Here is a 21231-nt window from a genome sequence, read left to right on the forward strand (position 1 = left end):
CATAATTTATTTTGTACGCTTATACATGTTGTAAATGTATCCTGTTGCCATAATTTATTTTGTACACTTATACATGTTATAAATGTATCATGTTTCAATAATTTATTTCATGCCCTTGTGGTACATGTACCTTGGTAATCATATTCTAACAATTTTTTTGTTTGTTTATCATGTTATCCTGTTGCTATAATTTATTTTGTACACTTACACATGTTGTAAATGTGTTCCATTATCCTGTTGCCATGATTTATTTTTTGCACTTATATGTGTTGTAAATGTATCCTGTTATCTTAACTTGTTTTGTACACTTACATAAGTTGTAAATGTATTCCATTATCCTGTTGCCATAATTTATTTTGTACACTTACACATGTTGTAAATGTATCCTGTTGCCATAATTTATTTTGTACACTTATACATGTTGTAAATGTATCCTGTTGCCATAATTTATTTTGTACACTTATACATGTTGTAAATGTATCCCATTATCCTGTTGCTATAATGTATTTTGAACACATACACATGTTGTAAATGTATCATGTTGCTATAATGTATTTTGTACACTTAAACATGTTCTAAATGTATCCCATTATCCTGTTGCTATATTGTATTTTGAACACATACACATGTTGTAAATGTATCCTGTTGCTATAATGTATTTTGTACACTTAAACATGTTCTAAATGTGTCATGTTTCAATAATTTATTTCATGCCCTTGTGGTACATGTACCTTGGTAATCATATTCTAACAATTTTTTCGTTTGTTTATCATGTTATCCTGTTGCTATAATTTATTTTGTATACTTACACATGTTGTAAATGTGTTCCATTATGCTGTTGCCATGATTTATTTTTTGCACTTATATGTGTTGTAAATGTATCCTGTTATCCTAACTTGTTTTGTACACTTACACATGTTGTAAGTGTATCCTGTTGCCATAATTTATTTTGTACACTTACACATGTAATGATATATTTTGTTTTGTAGGAGAAGCTGAAACGCTTGTATCATCTTGACTGTCTGGTTCAAGAAGAATCCTCTCACTTTGCTTCCCTTCAGAATGACAAAGTAGGACTGGATATTTTATCTGCTTAGAAAAAAGTTTTTATACTTATATGTGCATATTCTTTATGTAATAATAATATAGTGAATATCAATAGAAGTTTTTCTTTCTGAAACTACAAAAATAAAGTAGCACTATTCTACGTGAGGTAAATATTGTTATAGTAACCTGTTAAAAATTATATATATTGAAAATGTCTGTAATAAAGTTTATGTTATACAGAAAGTTAACTGTAAGATATGCTACATTATTACATCTGAGGAAGAATTTATGTGGTAATATATAAAACTTTTATGTAAATTTCTGTGCAATGATATGTTATTTTCGAGAGTTAGAAAACAAAATATAGAATATACTAGTAGTTAACAGATCGATGAAAGGTGGTGATCTTGCTTACAATTTTTAATGTACGGTGTTAGAAGCGAGGAATAAACATTTCGCTGGGGAATTATCTCAGTTGATATTTTTGTGTACTTAGTGAAACTTGTTATTAAAAGTGTGGTGTTATATATGATGAATTAGGAGATGTTAGAGCAGTCTTTGAAAACAGTGCAGGAGAAGCTAATTGAACTTGGCCAGGACAACCCAGTCGAGATGGAGAAATTGAAAAAACAACAACGTCTCATTGAAAAAGAACTATCACACATCCGAAGTCATTTGTCACAAAGTGCTATGGTATGTATGGGTGAGGTGTAACACTTAACGTGTTTTGTTTTTATCCCTTTAGGTGGCAAGCAGCTGTAGTCTCCAGCTCACGAGATATTCATTTGAAAGTTATTTAGTCACATTTATGTATGAAAACCATTCAGTAGATGCTAAGGGTTTGTGTAAGTTGTCTTTATAGGCTGATTTTTGTAATTATTTCTATAGTTCATAAGATTCAAATAGATTCGATCTGGTTTGGATGATAAGAACTAGCTCACGTGTGGGTTTTTATACAACTATAAAAAATATGAAATATTTATTAAAATATTAAACATACAAGTTACAAACATCTGTGAATTTATTCTGTATAGCGAGGGAGAATCGATAATATATTTTGGAATACCTCCCAAAAATTTAACTTATTTATTCTTTTATCCAATAAGATACCATTAAACTTTATCTTACATGAATAGATTGTTTCTGCTTCGACAGATGTGATCTACGTACGTATATAAACGAGAGTTATGCTAAACATTCATGAGGTGGAAATATGAATTAAATCAGAACAACAGAAATGAAAAACAAACAAACCATGTTTAATGAATGTTTTGGAATATTCTCGTTCCATCTTCAGCTTATGTTTCAACAGAATGAAAAAAGTATAGAAAAGAAGTAGTAATTAAACAAAGCTTACACTGTAAATGTTGTGTTATTTATAAAACCTATATACTACAAAAATTAATATATGAAGTGAACTAGAGCAAGCTAGTTCCGTAAAAAGTCCATCAGTTATTTAATTATGAAATGAGAGACAGGAGAAATAAATTATTCATGCATTCACTATTCTATATCAACTGTAATATTACCGTAATATATGAAAGTACACTTCCAGTAAGGTTTCTGATATCATAATATCATTAGTGGTGTTACACAATAAAGATCACGAAATGCTTAGCTTGTAATAAGTTAGTAATAATTATAAGTTTGTATATGTCGCTATATATTTAAAAAAATAAATAAATAGACAAATTTAATAAAATTAATTTTGTGACTGTGTAGAGTGGTTCAGGTTCAGTAAGACTAAAGAAAAGTGCACAAAAACGTTTATCTATTTATTATTTCTGTAACAACTGGAATAGCTATAGCACCATGAGATTATGTTACAAGTAAAGTATGAAAAATCAGATAAATTGTGGATAAAAAGTCAGTGTTGTGGCAAAGTAAAGTTCATGAATTAAATGACAGCGTTTCTCAAATTGGGGTTAGTGAGTCATGTCTGAAATTTCATAGAAAACATTTTAAAAATATGATTTATAGAATAAAAATTCTATTTTTTGTAAAATTAAATTTCTATGAATTAAAGCATTTTATTTTGAAATATAACTTTTTGTACACGGGATATTTTATTTTTCAAAACAAAAAACATCGATAGGTTTGAGAGTCTACAAAAATATTTTAAATTAAAAAGGGTCCTCAGGTTACTAAAGTTTGAGAACTACTGGGTTATGACATTGTTAAGTGAATGTCTTTTTTTTTTTTATTGTCAGTTATGCTATTTTATATTCATTGTGAACAGGTTAGCACAGAAGTTTAGAATAGCTATTAATTTCTCTAACTGGTGAGAATGCAGTTAGAAGGCATGTGTAAGATGACAATATTTGGGGCCCCCCAGTGGCACAGCTGTATGTTTGCAGACTTACAATGCTAGAATCCGGGTTTCGATACCCGTGGTGGGCAGAGCACAGATAGCCAATTGTGTAGCTTTGTGCTTAATTACAAACAAACAGACAATATTTGGATACATTGAAAGTCCTATTTTAGAAATAAGATAATGAACCTTTATATTCTTTCCTTTTTATTCTAAGATTGTGGTGTTAACCAGTCATTTTACACTTTTTGTTATTAGAAACTTGAAGAGAGAACTTCAGAAGTCTGTAAAGTAGAGCACAAAATCCTAGTTCTCAGGCAGAAAATACAACATGCCTTAACAGTCTGTTATCGAAGAAAGGTAATGTATTTATAAAATATTGAAATGTAGTTACACCACTATGTTCTTAAATAGAACTAAAAACTGTAATGTAAAGGTTGTTATTATTTTGTTATAATATGAAAACCACCTTTAGGTGTATACTTATGAAACTTTGTAAAATATTTATTTGCTTTATATTGCCATTTGGTGAGTAAATTAACTGTGCTTTTGATAAAAGTAAGTTTGTTATTGGAGTGATTTTGTGTGCTTTTAATAAAAGTAAGTTTGCTATTGGAGTGATTTTATGTGCTTTTAATAAAAGTGAGTTTGTTGTTGGAGTGATTTTGTGTGCTTTTAATAAAAGTAAGTTTGTTATTGGAGTGATTATGTGAGGTTATAGAAAAGTGTACAAAGTGGTTTAAGTGTTCATTAGTCTCTGATGACTGTAATATAGCTGTGACATTGGAAACTGCACTACCATAGTTGTTGAAATATAAATGTTTTAAATTATTATTATGACCATCCTTATTGACAGCCATTACTTCCGTGTTGCGTGACATAAATGCACAGATGATAGAATTTTCTGTTTAAAAAACAATAGTGCCTGTGGCCTGTACCAAATATTATTTGAAATCATGAAAAATACCCAATGCCGTGAAATGGATTGAAAATGGTAAACATATTTTAATCTGTTAAAAGATGTATGCTTTAACTTGTCAGAACAATTACCTGTCTGACTCTCAGATGTACCAGAATTACCAGCAGCAGTCATCTAACAATTGGCTAAATCCCCTAGAAATTTTACAGGCTAATGCTAGCCAGAAACATTTTGTTCTACTAATGATACTTTTCTGGTATTTAAATTCAATTTCTCAGAATAAGCTAGAAGTTTTGGAAACCCCATCATTATTTTAAGCAATTCTAAATTTATTTATAGAGCTTGCTAAGTAATATTTAAGCAGTAATTATTTTCTGGTGTATTATGTTTACCTTAAGGCCCTTGAAAATAAAAATGTAGCCTGTTTGAACTGTTCTTTTAAATTTTCTATCGGGATGGGCATATAAATCTATAGTGTCGTTAACTTCCTATTTCTAATAAAATGAGTTTAATTCTTTCATTAACTAGTGAGACATTATCATATTGTGTGTTTAATCATTTCAGGAAGTGTCATCGATTTCAAAATTAGATCTGGAAACTGAGCTTTTGAGGATTCAAAGTTTTTTGGAAAGACTAGCCAAACGTCGTCAAGAAATAAACAATATAATTGAGACATTGAAATTCAAGTCAAAGCATAAGCACCTCTCTAGTATTGAGAAAGTAAGAAAGGGGACATCAGGAATTGTAGGTTTGTATCATATATAAGCTAGATAATGTAAAAATTGTCATATGATGCACGATACCCAAATTCAGTAAAGAATCAGTTGATTTCAACCTTATTGCATACTTTCATGCTTGTGTAACTATTGTAATTTCTGAACCTTGTAGAGGTTTCTGGTTGCTCCAGATATCATAACTTCCTTCCGTTGATGTCGGAGATCTTGTTGTTTTCGTTTTTCCTGGTAAAACACAATAAAGAGCGTGAAAGGCTTAGCTTGTAATGATTAGTAACTAATGATTTTGTTTCATCATAGAGGTCTACCTAAAGCCTCACCCCTAGGTTAAACAAAACCATTAGTAATTAATTCATTATGTAGAATCTCAGTTTGATTGATACTTTTGATGAAAATATGCAATCACATAACTGATATGTTCAATATGATAAATAAAAGACTAGAAGGTTTGAGAACTTTAATTGACTGTAACTGCCTGTTGAAAGAAAAGGAGACGACGTTTTTATCAACAGGCATTTACAGTCCTTGATAGTTCTCAAACATAATATGTCTACTCCAACTAAAGTTACACTGTAACAAATAAAAAAACTAAATTACCAAATTTCTTGTGTAGAAATCAAAGTTAAAAAAAAAGTTATAATATTGAAAATAACTAGACAAGGATCAGTCCATAGAACCATTTATTACATGAAACTTGTACTCTGTTGTATTTTATATATATATATATCTTAAATAAATAGTAAAAATCGGTTACATAGAAAAAGATAACTTTTAAATTATTGTGATTCCAAAACAACTTACAGTTTTCCTTACAACACATTTTTATAGTTTGTAATCTGTTTTGTGCAAAGGGTTTTTGTAACTATTATAGTTCTATTTTTACTCACTATACGTTCTTCTATAATATGTTGTTCTGGTTACGCTTGAATAATCTATACAGTCAAGACACTTGACCATCTCTCTCATAGCATCCTGACATGTCCTAGTGTTTAGGGTGCAGGTAGATTAAAACCCATCCCCAAACATGCTTCCCATTTCAGCCTTGGTAGCATCATAACGTGACGGTCAATCCCACTATTCATTGGTAAAGGGTTGGCAGTGGGTAATGTTGACTAGCTGCCTTGAAGATTCAACCTTAAACACAGATATGAATAATTGAAATAAGAAAATTTGATGTTAATATAAATGTTAGTGCATAGATAGAAAGCTCTTGAAATGTATTCGGTTATTGGCATACAAAATGATTTGCAAAATTCACATACCTGTAGAACATTACGGGTTGCTCAGTGCAGAATGTTTAAGATCAAAGTAACAGCGGATTAATGTGAAGACGTACGAACACTGCTTTGCATAAATTTTTATATTTTGTGTTAAAATATCTTACCTGTTTCATTTTTTTAGATTCACTTATAATTTAGCAAGCTTAGTTGTATTGTTTATTTAGAACAGTGGCAGTGTTAGGCATAAGCAGTTTTGGCAATTGTTTGGGCCTCAAGCAGCACCTGATTTGGGGGGAGGGGTTATCATTTTCATTACAACACTTTGATTTTTGCCTGTTGTAATATTGTACTAATATGAAAAAAAAAGTGCTCTCAAGAAAAGCAATCTCAAAACACATCACTCAGTAATGGACAGACATTTAAAATTAGTAGCACCTAGACACTTCACCACATGGTCAAACACACGAGAGGTGCACTTGAACCGATTGGTTGCCGAGTGCAGTACACACCAATGTGTATGATTTGAGAAAGATACTGGCACAGTGTTAGTGTGCAACTAGAAATGACTTTTAAACAAGTACGTTAGTATGTGTTGTGATGGTGTATTTTTGATTTGTGGAAATTTTGCAATTAGTATTTTGTTGAGAGGGTGAATGAGGGGTCCAAAAATATTCCTGCTTAGGGCCTCTAATGAGGTAGCACTGTTCCCGATGTACCATAAATTTTCTAAGTTATCGTAAATGTAATGATGTTTCTAAATACGAAAATGTACATTTCAAAACAAATGTATACCAATTATATTGTCAACCCATAATAATTAGGTTTTCATAGAGAGTTACAGTTGCCTCTTTCTTTTACGTACAAGTTATCTTAAACTGATCAATATAAAATTAGCTGTATGTCAAATAAAACTTCTTTAACTAGATAGGGAATAAAGTAGATATTTTTTTGTTTCATGCTTGCAACTAGGGTCTGTTGCTATACCTCCAAAAAGAAAGCACAGCAGTTCCTACATGGAAACAGATCTCGACTCCTGCACTTCCCAAGAGGAAACTGGTGTTATCAGGAAACCAGAAAGTGTAGGTAGATGGGTAAGTTTGTATTTAAATGCAGCAAAGTCATTCCAAGTGTATGTATTTCATTAATGCATGACTTCTTTTAATACATACGTACGGTATATAACTTTTAAACAAATACCCTAAAAGCAACGTGACAGTGTATTGTGGTTTAATTGTAAACAGAATGACAGGAACAAATACGTATAAATATAAAGACAACACTGGATAAAGTGTGCAAAACATTTTCTAACTTGCATTTCGTTGTTATTTTTATACTGTGTTACATGACTATAACTTGAAGAGAAATAATTAACTATTTATACCAAATTTTGAAAGTCGGTGTTTTTGTTGACTGTAAATTACAAGGTCGCTTTTTGACACATGCAGCAAAATAACTACCTTATCATCATAAAGGAAACATTAAATTACAATCATAAGTTCATTTTTGTTTTATGTTCCAAAATTAACTCTTCCAATCAAAATAAGTAACAGAAACTTTTTTCTTGCCTAACCATTCAGATTTAGAAACGCATGATTACATTCCAATCGTGGGTATAAATAAAACTAAAACATAAAATTATACTTTTAGTTGGAGTTTTTAAAGGTAACAGCTTTCTCGAGCAACATAATTTTTTAGAATAAGAACATCATTTATCTTTTCACTTTCAAGATCATAAGAAAACTTATTAGACTCTTCTTGGACACTAATTCAGAGCAGTTGGCAAGTGTACATTCCAAGTTTAATGAAGTATGGGGTAAACCTGACATCATGACTCATACTGATATACTTCTTTTCAGCCATGGGGGCATTATAATGTTATGATCAATTCCACTATTTAATGGTAACCAGGAGTTGCTGGTGGGTGTTGTTGTCTAGCTGCCTTACATCTGATCTATCACTTTGCATGTTCTTTTTCTTTAAATATTTGGTAATATATATATATAAGCAAGAGCTTAAAAAAAATGTTAAATTTATGCAAGCTAGGAAGATGGCCATAGTGTCTGATAACATTCTTACCCAGAAAATTTGAAATATTAAAGACTATGATCCATCTTTTTTCTCTAAGATACATTTTTAAGTTTCACCAATAAATATCTGTTGTTGTTGTATTTTATATTTTCCTAATTAAATTCATGGCATCATTTTTAAAGGTATTTCTCCCAGTTAATTACTTTAATGGTAAGAGTGATTTATATTAATATACAATGTTATCTTTCTAGCAGAGGCCACTAGAGAATGTTATGGTTGGTCATTCTGGGTCTGCTCAAAATCATTCGTTACTGGACATAGCCCAGAGTATGAACCAGGATATTTTAGCCCGGTTAACTCAGGATAATCAAGTTCAAGTTAGCCATCATGACCAGCAAGCTTATTCAAGCCCACAACAACAAAATCTGGGTTCCAGAGTACACTACGCAGATCAACAGTTAGACGAGCCTGTTCTTAATCGAGAACATCAAAATATTAGGTTTAACCCACAAAATCAGCCACGGGATCAATCTGTAAATACCAGAATAAGTCAGAGAGTTTTACCAGATAGAAATTTACAGAATCATCCTACACAGAACCAGTCAGTTCAATATACAAGATTAAACCAAGCAGATCAGAATGTAAGACTTGTCAGTCATGAAATCACACTAAATCGGTCAGGTCAGCAGCTAAGTCAGGTTGGTCTAAACCAAGCAGATGAGCATAGAAGCATAATTTTTGTAAACCAGTATGGTAGATATGTTCCACAAGATCAGGTTCGACCTAATCAATCAGAACTACGTGGTAGATCTAGCTATCCAAATCATCCAGATATAAATGGAAGGTTAAGTCAACTAAGACATGCAAGATCATATCAACCAGATCAAAATGAAAGGCTAAGACAACCCAGTCATAGTACTAAACCAAATCACACATATCAAAATGGAAGATTAATCCAACCTGATCAAAATAGTAGAAGTAGCCAACAAGATCTGAATGGAAGGATCAACCAACGAGGCCAATACAGTAGACATAACCAAACAGAGTACAATGTAAGGGTACAACAGCCTGAACAACATGGTATTCATAGCCAATCAGATCAGAATGTAAGGATACACCAACCTGAACAACATGGTATTCATAGTCAATCAGATCAGAGTGTAAGAATACAGCAGCCTGACCAACATGGTATTTATAGCCAATCAGATCAGAATGTAAGGATACACCACCCTGAACAACATGGTAGTCATAACCAACCATATCAGAATGTAAGGGTAAGCCAGCCTGAACAACACGGTAGTCATAACCAACCATATCAGAATGTAAGGGTAAGCCAGCCAGAGCAGTATGGTAGTCATAACCAACCATATCAGAATGTAAGGGTAAGCCAGCCAGAGCAGTATGGTAGTCATTATCAACCAAGTCAGAATGTAAGGGTAAGCCAGCCAGAGCAGTATGGTAGTCATTATCAACCAAGTCAGAATGTAAGAATATACCAGCCTGAACAGTATGGTAGATACAACCAATCAGATCAGGATGTAAGACTGAGCCAGCCAAATGTATATAGTAGATATAACCAACCATATCAGAATGTAAGGGTAAACCAGCCAAATGAATATGATAGCTGTAGCCAACCAGATCAGTATGTAATAATACACCAATCAGACCAATATGATAAACATATCCAATCTAATCAACACGATAAATCCAACCAATCAGATCACAGAGGCAAGTTACCTAAATCAAATCAACTTTCTGTAATTAACCAACCTGAAGAACATAACAGATCTAACCAATTGGAAAAGAATGCAAGTCAACCAAATCAAGATGCCATATTTAACCAGTCTTATCAACATATCAAACTAAATGTGTCAAATCAGCATGAAAGACCTAATCAACCAACCAAACATTCCAGATTTGGTCAACTAGATCAACCTTTCAGTTCAAACCAATCAGAGAGACATGCCAAACAGAAACCAGAAGAAAATGTAAAGGTAATTCAGTCAGAGCAACACTCCAGATGTGGTCAATTAGATCAACCTTTCAGTTCAAACCAATCAGAGAGACATGCCAAACAGAAACCAGAAGAAAATGTAAAGGTAATTCAGTCAGATCAACACTCCAGATGTGGTCAATTAGATCAACCTTTCAGTTCAAACCAATCAGAGAGACATGCCAAACAGAAACCAGAAGAAAATGTAAAGTCAGTTCAGTCAGATGAACACTCCAGATTTGGTCAATTAGATCAACCTTTCAGTTCAAACCAATCAGAGAGACATGCCAAACAGAAACCAGAAGAAAATGTAAAGTCAGTTCAGTCAGACCAACATTCCAGATTCAAGAAATCGGATGAATTTGTTAGGCCTAATCAACAAGATCAAGATATAAGGTCAAATCAACCAGCTTACCATTTAGATTATCAACATCAGCCAAATATTATCACCGGTACTGGTAAGTGAAAACAAACAAAAAAGTTTAGTGATATGAAAATGCTTTTTTTTGTCCACCTAATATACTAAGCTTAATGTGATAATTCTCAAGTACACGGATTATAATTGTAAAGAAAGTTTTTGTAGTTAAACCACCATTCAACAATATAGCTAATGTATATCAATTCACGTGAACTTATTAACTAAAACAACCACAGTTTTTCTTAACAGAATATCACCGTATTAAAATATGAATCTGACCTCAATAGAATTAAAATCAAAGAAGCCTTATTAATAAAATCAAACAATCTTACCATTAGCAAATATCCAGACATAACTCTGTATGTGTTTGCAGGGATCGAAACATTACATTTCTGTATTCCAAAGAAATTTCATCTTTCTAGTTGGCTTTCCCAATCAGGAATGTATGGTCCATTCATATTCCTTTAGTTATGACCAATGAAAGTGAACAGATTGCATGGATTAAATAAAAAAACACAATTCATGAAGGAATGTAACAGCTTTCCCTCGAGTGAATGTAATTTTATTTCATTATTTCTATCCCTGCTTTGATTGTTATATCCTCAGACATTCCTAATCTTATCCAAAACTTTTGCACAACATCTTTCATGTAATCACATGTTTGTTTTTTTTTTTTTGCTCAACTATAAATAAATAATCTATCAATTCATACGAATTGATATGCACATGCATAAAAGCCAATATTGATTCTTTAATTGGTGTGCATTTTTATGTTGTTGACAGTGGTGGAACAAGCAGGTCAGGAGCCTTAGGGTAAAGAAATCATCGGGGGCCCTTTTCTTCCAAAAACGACGACCACACCAAGCCCCCAGGCATCATGGGCCCCGGGGCATTACCACGAGCTAGTTTCACCTCTGGTTGTTGAATGTTGATTTAAATTTTTAAAAATCTTCTTTACCACTAAAATCTGTATATTTGAGAATGATCGCACTAGTGATCAAAACATTGTATCTGTTTAAATAAATATTCTTCTATACTATAAATGTAAAAGCTGCAACAGCCCGTTATGGCCAGGTGGTTAGGGCACTCGACTCGCAATCTGTGGTTCGCGGGATCGAACCTCCATCCTACCAAACATGCTTGCTCTTTCAGCCATGGGTGCATTATAATGTGGCGATCAATCCCATTATTCGTTGCTAAAAGAGTAGCCCAAGAGTTGACAGTGAGTGGTGATGACTAGCTGCCTTCCCTCTAGTCTTACATTAGTAAATTAGGGATGGCTAGCGCAGATAGCCCTTGCGTAGCTTTTAGCAAAATCCGTAACAAACAAACAAAAAGCTGTAACGTGCAAGAAAATACTTATAATCAGTGAATCAACTCAAATAAATCTTTTCAAAAGAGATGTATGTTGAAGATATAAATTTTTTGATGGAAACTCTAAAAATGCATTAAAAGAGTAGACACTGTAATAGAATAATTATTTATTTACTAAAGGTCTCTCTATTGATGGGACAAATAGAACAACTGATTCTCATCTGAGTGATACAAAGAAAGTAAGGTACGATAACAAAGCCGAAATACGGTTGATTGAGGAGGCCGACTATGAAAATGACCACGAAGGTGTGAATTATTATATTGTTTATTGTTAAATATGATTCATGATGTTATTACATTTTCTGTTGTTGATTTAGAACAGTTCAACTGATTAGCTTATAGTTGTAGTGTAATGGAACAAATATTTGGTACTGATGTAGAATCGTCCTGTTTATCTTTTCAACATTGGGTAAATTACTGTTATTTTGTAATTATTTTGATTTTTGAAGAATTTCTTGTTATGGATCGGAGGAAACATCCGACTTGTACTGCTCAATTTGATAATAATTTGTAATTAGTATTTAAAATTAAGTTCACTTTTAAAAGTTCTGCTTCCTTACTCAAGCAATATTTAAAAATAACTACTTTTCCTGTTGTAAAATAAATATGATAATTGTCATAATTTAATTATATCATTAACTAATTTCTTATTAATTCATTTATTTACATTTATAGTGATGTAATGGTGTTTATTTTTGAGTGAGCTCTTTGGATTATTTTGTAAAAGGAAGAATTCAAAGTCCAGTCTGCTTAATGATATAATATTATTTCTTCAACTAAAAGATCTACAAATTAGCATAACTCAAGTTCACGTTTAGGCGACAGTTCACTCTAATCACTAATACAGTAATTTTACTTCCTTTCTGATTTCTGTCGTATGTACAGTACATTTTGTTATCTTCAGTACTTCATTAGAAACACAAAATATACAAAACTGAAATAAATATCTTGCAGTAACTTACGGACTTATTTTCTGGTTAAGTTCACTGACTAACTAACTGACTGACTCTACTATACTCCAGCTTAACTTGCTTTTTTTCTGACTTGCATAATTTCCTAAACTTTCAATAAGTTTCTAGTTATTAAGCCATGCCTATAACACTATGCCAAACATTTCTCTGACCAAACAACAACACAAACCTATTGAAACAACTAAATTAAAAAAAAACATAGCCTACAACAATAGTATTGACAAGAAAAATTTCCTCTACGTATGTTTTCCATAATTGTCTTTGTAGTATCAGTTTTGGAATTTTTCTTAAATAGGACAAAAAAAAACTATCAAAGAAGTCTTGAAAATACATGTAACGAACATATTCATAATTTCATGTTAAATCTTTTTGCCTGCTCATCTGTTGATAAAGTTTCTGATTCTGAACGTTTTTCTCGTTACTTTATTTCTTTGTGTTAACCGTTTACTTTGTAAGTGTTATGATTTTCTATCGTTTAAGCTTTTATGTGTTTTATTTTTAGACAGTGTTACAAGATTATCATAGAGTATGCTCGTATATTTTTTGACAGGATTTCATTATAAATAAATATACTTTTGGTCTATGTATATTTCTCATCAAAAAACCTAATTATTCTATGACTAAGTGGCAGTAGTTAAGCTTGAAGCAATTAACAAGAGTTACAGATTGTACAATCCTCACTTCAAATTTAAATTTTCTTTAAATCTACTTTTTATAAGTTTATGATATGGTGTTCAGTAATGGTCATATTGGTTTACATATGTGTGTGTAAGTTTGGTGATTAAATTTTAAAAGATGTCCTTAGTTGTTATTAGTTCTTTAAATATTGCTGAAAAACTCTTCTGTTAATAGCTTATTAAATTATTTTAAGTTTTTAATTACCTTGTTTATTTTAGATGATGAAAAGTCTGTTAAGGCAACTGAACTTCCAACAGCTCATCAACCCACCTCACTTTTTTCACCTACTCATACAGTCCAGGTTAGACATTTGTAGTAATATAGATTGCCTTTAAAGTTAGTATTTCATTCGTCATACTTGAATTATTAAGTATTATAACTCTTTTTAATTAATTCTTTATAAATTAATACTTTTAAACAAAAAAAAACACTGGTGATAAAATGAAAATATATTTTTAATGTTCAACAAATAAAGCTACAATGGAGTATTACTTAATTAAGTAACAGGTTTATAACTATTCATCAACTTATTTAACAAATCTTTTAACCACTAAGCCATCTTCATATGCTACATAATTTCAGAACTTGCACAGGCTATGACATTAGAGCTTATATCATATAGAACCTTCATATTATTTTATTACTTTACTGTTTTTGTAGTAATTACCTTATAACTATACTTCTATAAATATCCATACGTCATATGTATTCGAGGTTTATATTATTAGGTTTGTACAATAGGTAGACAGCAAATACAGGGGTCAGGATATGTAGTAAACCATAACTGTGATCATAAGAGAATCACCGTTTCCATCTAAACAGGAAACATGTTTATAGTTCAATAACATGTAATGGTAAAGTCAGTAGGATATTACATTTATGTTTGTCACAGTACCTGTACAAGTAAAAATCCATGACCACATTTCATTCCTAATAGTAGATGCATAAATTATAATAAATTAAGACATGAAAACAAACTTACTTGTAACTTTCTAAAACTTTTACTACTAGGAATATGCTAATTTCATAAGTGAGCTTGAAAAGTATTACGTGCACTCAAAAAAGGCTTGCTTTGAAGAATAAGTTAATGTTTCTGCCTTCCAATTATAGTAGGCTTCCTGTACAAAAACCTGTATTTGTTAAATTTATATGTCTTTCATTATGAACTAGTATTCTCATCATGTAATATGGCTTAAATATCTAAGTCAAACCTTACCTAAATGACAGCATTCTCTCATGTGTATGTTTTATTAAATTTTATCTTAAATTGAGAAACATTGAGCTACAAGTTTATGACTTTTCATAATTGATTTGTCTACCTAGAATCAAAGACAGACTCTCACTGCTCATGAACGATTATTTGGAGGGTCCTCTACTTCTCCTTTCTTCACGTCTTCCACAGAGCACAAACTAAATAGCTACCAGTCCCAGACAAGCCCAAGACACCATGGACAGGTTCATAGGAAGCCTAAGAGGAGGCATCACACCATTACGGGTACACCATTTCCTAATCGGTTATCCCCCAGAATGGTAAGTTATTTAGATTTATCCACAAAATTATTAAGTCTAGCATGTAAAAATTAATTATGTTTATCATTACCACACTAGACATGTCAAGTGTTAAGTTGCTGAATCAACTTAGTTTCAGAGTAAAAAAATATCTGAATATTCAATCAAAAATATTGTAAAAAATTAGTGATAATATTATACAGATGGTAAAATGCATAAGTTGGATTAATGTGTTGTATGAAGGGTGCTTATCAAATGGCACACCAAAACAATGAACTGTAAGTTATCGTACACGACTGTGTACATTAAACACGTAGAATGGGAAAGGAGCAGAGTTGTTTTTTTTATCTTCTTCGTCATGTTACTGCATCAGACATTTGATCTACTTTGTGAATATAAATCTATTTTAACTTGAACTAATGTTCCCATTCCTAGAGTGTTGTCATAGTTAAAAAAAAAAGTAGTAATACACCTATGTTCTGGAGTGGACTGAAACTCCTAGCCTTAAAGGGTGTCTTATTTAATAAAGTCTAAACATTATTAAATTTCTAAAGGATGACTATAAGACTTGAACTTTTAACTCTTTCACTTTCATGGTTTGCCCCCCCCCCCCTCTAGAGCACTGCCAGGAGCACGTATATGGGACAAATTATATAACATTTGTTTTAGCCAAGAAAAGTGTGATATTAATTAAATTATAATTAACTCAAAAAGTATCATAAATGCAGCTTAATATTAATTTGTAAATTGTGGAAATAAATGTACAAATAATTGTTGTATGATCTGAGAACATTTCCTTTGTGAAATGTTTCAGCCACTTATTTCTAAAATATTTAATGTTCATATGACATGTGATATATAAGATATAATTATACAGCACCACACGTGTTTCTGTGTGTAAACCTGGCACTGTGAGAGTCGTTTGTCTATAAACAATGAAAGAGTTAAACCAAAATGTCCTATAGATGTTAAGCCTATCTTGAATGTTTTGTCATTCTACAGGATTTTTTTATCTGTCCTATACAATTAATTTTTACCTCATACAGAACTGACTTTTTTAAGCTTGTTATGACCCTATTGGGGTTTTAGCTAACTCTATAAAGTTCTTATGACATCTTACAGCACTGATGATGTTAAATATATAGGACTTATGTTATCCTTTAAATATCCTATTAAATCTTAGAATTTTCGAATGGATTGCTACTCACGCACAGCAAGTACACCCGATATTGTACGTAGCACAATAAGAAAGGCAGAAGTATTTAATGAGAAAATTATTGATCGAGAAGTAAGTTTTGTGGTAATTATTTTTTTTTTTTGTATCTGTAATAATGTGTTTCCTTATAGAGTGTTCACTTCTTATTTTTCTACTTAACTGTAATATGTATGTGGTTTAAACTAATTATTTTCAACACTGCATCCCCTTGCTATAAGGTTTGTAGAATAGTGCATGAAATGTAACAGAAGTATAAATTTGTGATAACATCTACAAATCCACTAACCTATATAGTAGGTATATTGTCTAAAATATTAAACGTTCTTCTTGAATAATCTTTTAAAATTATATCTCAAGTATTACTTATGATTATACATTCATATAAATATACCGCTGAAGAATCAAGAATATCCGTTTAAATGTGCATTTTTTAGTTCTTAATTTAAATATTAGTGTTTTGTTCTTCACGATGATAAAAAAAAAGTTAGTTTTTCTACTTATCTGTTTATTGTTATTGTATGTTTCTGTGAAGATTTGTGATAGACAGATTTGTTAATTTAGTTTTTTTTTTTTTTTATGTTTTAAGTAATTTTTTCCAATCAAAATCCATTAGTAAATCTTGAGGTTTTAAATCTCGGTATGTTAGTAAGATTGTTTCAGTAAGTGTTTGTTGTTTCTTCAGCTTGGTCTTCCTCAGAAAATTGACATTCCTGAACGTTACATTGAAGACGAGCCTGAAAACTTGTCAGCCGCAGAAAAGATGAAAAGAAATGAAAAAGCAGAAAATATCAGGAAGATGCTCGCTGAAGCAGCAATGTAAGTTATATGAGACATCTTGATGCTTGTGTAGAATTGATAGCAGCCTTCTTAGGAATAGCTTTGGCCTTCTTGGGAGCCTTTGGTTTGCTGGCTGTCAGTGTCTTTGATGTCTTGGCTATCGTATTTGCCTAGGGTTTCTTGGCAATTGTCTTTGTTTTTCCTCAACTGTTTTCTTGGGCTAGCTTGGAGAAAACAAATTTAATATGTTGGTCTTTAGGTAATCATTCTGTTCAATTTACAGTAGCTTTATCACTGCAATTATGTTTTGTAATACTTATGTTTCTCTGTTCAAAATGTTATGATTACTTTTCACTCACGTTTGTAATTTTTCTAGGGTAAAATGAGTACATGCATACATGTATAAATATAATCAAGTAATTTTCGGGTTCATTTTTGAATGGAAAGAAAACTGACAATATTAGTTAATAGAAAATAATAATAATAGTTTATTTACAGGTATGAAGAACCAACTGAAATAGATGGCGCTGCATCAGAACCAATGAAAAAGAAGATGGATGAAGAAAGAAAGAAAAGAGCTCATCTTCTAGCTCTTAATCACACCATAGCTAAAGAAGTTATGGAGAAAAGCAAACTTGTTGCAAGTAAGTCACAAGTAGTTTGTTTATTATTATCAGGTTTTAGCGTAAGGGAATGAGGAAATTGTCTCATCATCAAACTTGGATATTTATTTTTTTCCTTAGAACAAACAAGTTTGTTTTGTATGTGAATGCCTAAACTTCTCATTTACTTATGTTTTATATGTATTTTGGATGATGATGAGAGAAGTATTTTATATAAAATAAGTTTAGCTTTTACACTTTGTATTTTTTCTACTTCCTATCTTTAAATAATATAATTCAAATTGTCTATGATGAGTTTAGATTTATGTTTGCTTTTCTATTTCTAAATTTGCAGAAAATTGTGGCTTATCATTTCCTGAATATAAAAAGTATGTACGAATGTACATTCGTCATGAAGATTTTATATAAATTAACTACGTTACACACTGTTTGTGTGAAATTCTGATCATTTTATTCACACGAGTGTAAGTATGTGGCACAACATGATCAAGGGCAAGAACATAGAACCTATTTAAACGTAGTGAATTAAACATGTTTAATGCTTGCTTATGTGTTACTGTGGCGGTACAATTGTCTTCTTATCTAAACTTCTATATACTTCACTCAAGTAAATTAAATTTAGAATAACCTAGTTTAATTTACTGTTTCTGAAAGTGATTATTTATAAAGAACAATATCAACCTAATATTTTTCAGAATTTTTATTAAATATTTTTTTCCCACTTTCGAATCAAAGATGGAATTTTCAGGCATTTCTAAAATTATCAACAACACATGTCACCAGAGAACAAACTAGCAAAAGTCTGTGGACTTCTCTAGTGTCACTTTCTGTGAGAAAGTCCAAAAAACATCAAGAGAAAATTACCCTTAACAGTGTGTAATTAACACAAGAATAACGTGACCTCATTACAAAGACAGTTATTTGTGTGCTAACTGTACATCATGTGCACAAATGCTTGTAAGTGCAAAAAATGTTAACATTTTAGTAAACATGAAATGTTAACCTGTGCAATTCTTTTTGTTTTTTCCTTCAAGGAAACTCTTAACTTAAAGTCATGGCTAGTTTTTAGATTATTAACCAGCACCATTAAGAAAAAAAGACACTTCGTAGTTTGTTATATAAATATACGAACGTGGTTTTTGAAAGCATACTATAGTTGTCTTTTATGTTCAAATTCAGTGATAGCAACCCTGGAACGTTTAGATTCTGACAGTATATGGCAGAAAGAAGAAGAAAATGCAGAGGATGAAGATGATGAAGATTGGAGCCCAATTCAACCTCTGCCTATAACGCAACAGCGAGAAAACTACCTCACATAAATTTACACTCCTATGTAGTGGTAAGAAGGTTTGCAAACATGATCCCCTCTTATGAAATTGAAAATTTGCAATAATGATTTAAAAATGTCCTAGGAAATATTTAGCTAACTTATCAGACCGTCAGATCATGTAATATAGCTGTATTCCGCACATTAAAAACAAAAAAGAAAAAAAAAGAAGAAATATATATATATATAAATGTTTAATATCCAATGTCTCCATACCTGAATGTTTACTGTCCTGAAATATTTAATGATGAGAGAAGTTAATGCATTTCTACATTATTTAACTAGGTGAGATCAGAAATGTTGTGTTTTTCCAGTGTCATTGTACTGCATAGAGAAAAGATGTAGTTTTGTTCAGGATCCTATTCTGAAGTGCCTGAGTTGATGCCAATGGATGATATATTCAGTTCTATTGGTACAGGTTTCTTAGAACAAGTTTGTAAAGAAACAAATGCAAAAAAAGAATTATTGTGTCAAGAAAATGTTTGTTTGTTGGATTCCGCACAAAGCTACACAACGGCTATCTGCACTTAAGAAAATGCATATCTTGTGTCAAAGCTTGTGACCAAATATTGTTTATGTCTTGCATTAATAGTTTGCAGTTGTACTGAAAATGGAGTAGTCAAACTGTTCGGTTGAGATGTTTAGTCCGTGACAAGCATGGTCTGTATAACTGTGTATTGTTGCTTACAGTTGTGTCACTAATTTTATATCAATAATTACACTAGCAGGCCATGTTGTAGGTTTATAATAAATCCAAACAAATTGAAAATGTTAAGTCTAATTCACTGTATTTCACCCTCCAAAAATATAGGCACACATAGCTTGCAAACAAATGTCTCTGTATCAAGAAAACCTTTTCATGGTTTAACAGCAGATTCCGAAAACGTTTGAACACACGCGTACAAATTTAAAAAGGTTGACTCGGATAAAAATACATTTAGCAAGCCTATATAATTCAGGATTTTTTCTTTTCCTAAAACAAAACCAAAGGAATCAGTTGTAAGAAGTGTAGTCAGCTATTTATTGGATAAAGTTATTACCAGTTTTATAATCTATAAAGCACAGTTGAAGAAGGGATTTAAAAGAAATTTCACATAAAATATTTTTTTTTTTGAAGTATATAATTTTCCGTACTTAACAATTATTCATTTTATTTGGATTACATTACCTCTGTTGTGTTGTAATAGCTCTGTGTATTTAGAATATTTTCAAGATATTAGGCAGAAATGGATCCTTCTATAAGAATGCTTCATCTAAGACCTGTTAGTTCAAATACAATCTAAAAGCAAGCCTAAAAAAATATTAAAGGTATATTGTTAGAATCACAAATATTTATATGCTTTTGCTACACACTGAATAAAATATTATACTATTAGTTATAAATATTGACAGGAATGGTTTAGGTAAATAACTGACGGTTAACATTTGGTCATTAATAACACTTTGGATGAGAAAAGTTTCTTAATCTCCATAGATTATCCCATACAAATGTTTTAATTTTATAACAAAGACAGACTGTCAAGCCTATCAGAGATTTTCTGATATTAAAACCATTTTTGAAAGGAAACAATGACAGACAAAAATACTTGCTAGTAGCTAGTTGTGTGTCTAAACGGAAAATTTAGATTCTTTTTAAATACTGAGTTGAACATCAAAAGTTATTTCCTACTTTTCTGTGTGGAGTGATGATTATGAGACTAAAGTTTAAAATAGTTAAAAGTACTTAATGAAAATTGGAAAAATAATGTAGTTTGTTTGCCGAATGTTTTAATGAAATATGGGGGTGCACTTTTTCACATCTTTCAAATACTAAAACTTGGTGTCAAATGGGGGTACCCTTGTCAATAAATGTGAAAATTTCATAATAGAAATCACTTCTTGATATATCAGTTAAAGAAATTAACTGTACTTAAGTGGCATGTTGAAAATCTTCAGCAATGAACAAGAAGAAATAAGTGAAACTAGTTATCATGTCACAAATAAACACGTATGGACCATTGGTCAAGACAAATGTAGCCAGAATTTTTTCCTGACAGTATTATTGTTTTGTGAAGTGTGTCACATATAAACACGTATGGACCACTGG

General features: G+C 31.3%; 1 protein-coding gene across 1 annotated transcript in view; it reads left to right on the plus strand.

Moving 5' to 3' along the window:
• Nucleotides 1–21231, plus strand: part of LOC111086715 — a 36255-nt gene extending 15024 nt beyond the window's left edge. Inside the window, exons 9-21 of the mRNA XM_022390672.1 lie at nt 990–1070; nt 1588–1740; nt 3617–3718; nt 4842–5025; nt 7201–7322; nt 8511–10710; nt 12165–12290; nt 13912–13994; nt 15017–15223; nt 16386–16490; nt 17101–17234; nt 17694–17839; nt 18998–21231. Of these exons, the coding sequence (XP_022246380.1) occupies nt 990–1070; nt 1588–1740; nt 3617–3718; nt 4842–5025; nt 7201–7322; nt 8511–10710; nt 12165–12290; nt 13912–13994; nt 15017–15223; nt 16386–16490; nt 17101–17234; nt 17694–17839; nt 18998–19137 (3783 nt within the window). The 3' untranslated portion in view covers nt 19138–21231. The remainder of the gene's footprint in view (nt 1–989; nt 1071–1587; nt 1741–3616; nt 3719–4841; nt 5026–7200; nt 7323–8510; nt 10711–12164; nt 12291–13911; nt 13995–15016; nt 15224–16385; nt 16491–17100; nt 17235–17693; nt 17840–18997) is intronic.

This window comes from Limulus polyphemus, unplaced genomic scaffold (assembly GCF_000517525.1).
Source record: "Limulus polyphemus unplaced genomic scaffold, Limulus_polyphemus-2.1.2 Scaffold1354, whole genome shotgun sequence".
NCBI lineage: Eukaryota > Metazoa > Arthropoda > Merostomata > Xiphosura > Limulidae > Limulus > Limulus polyphemus.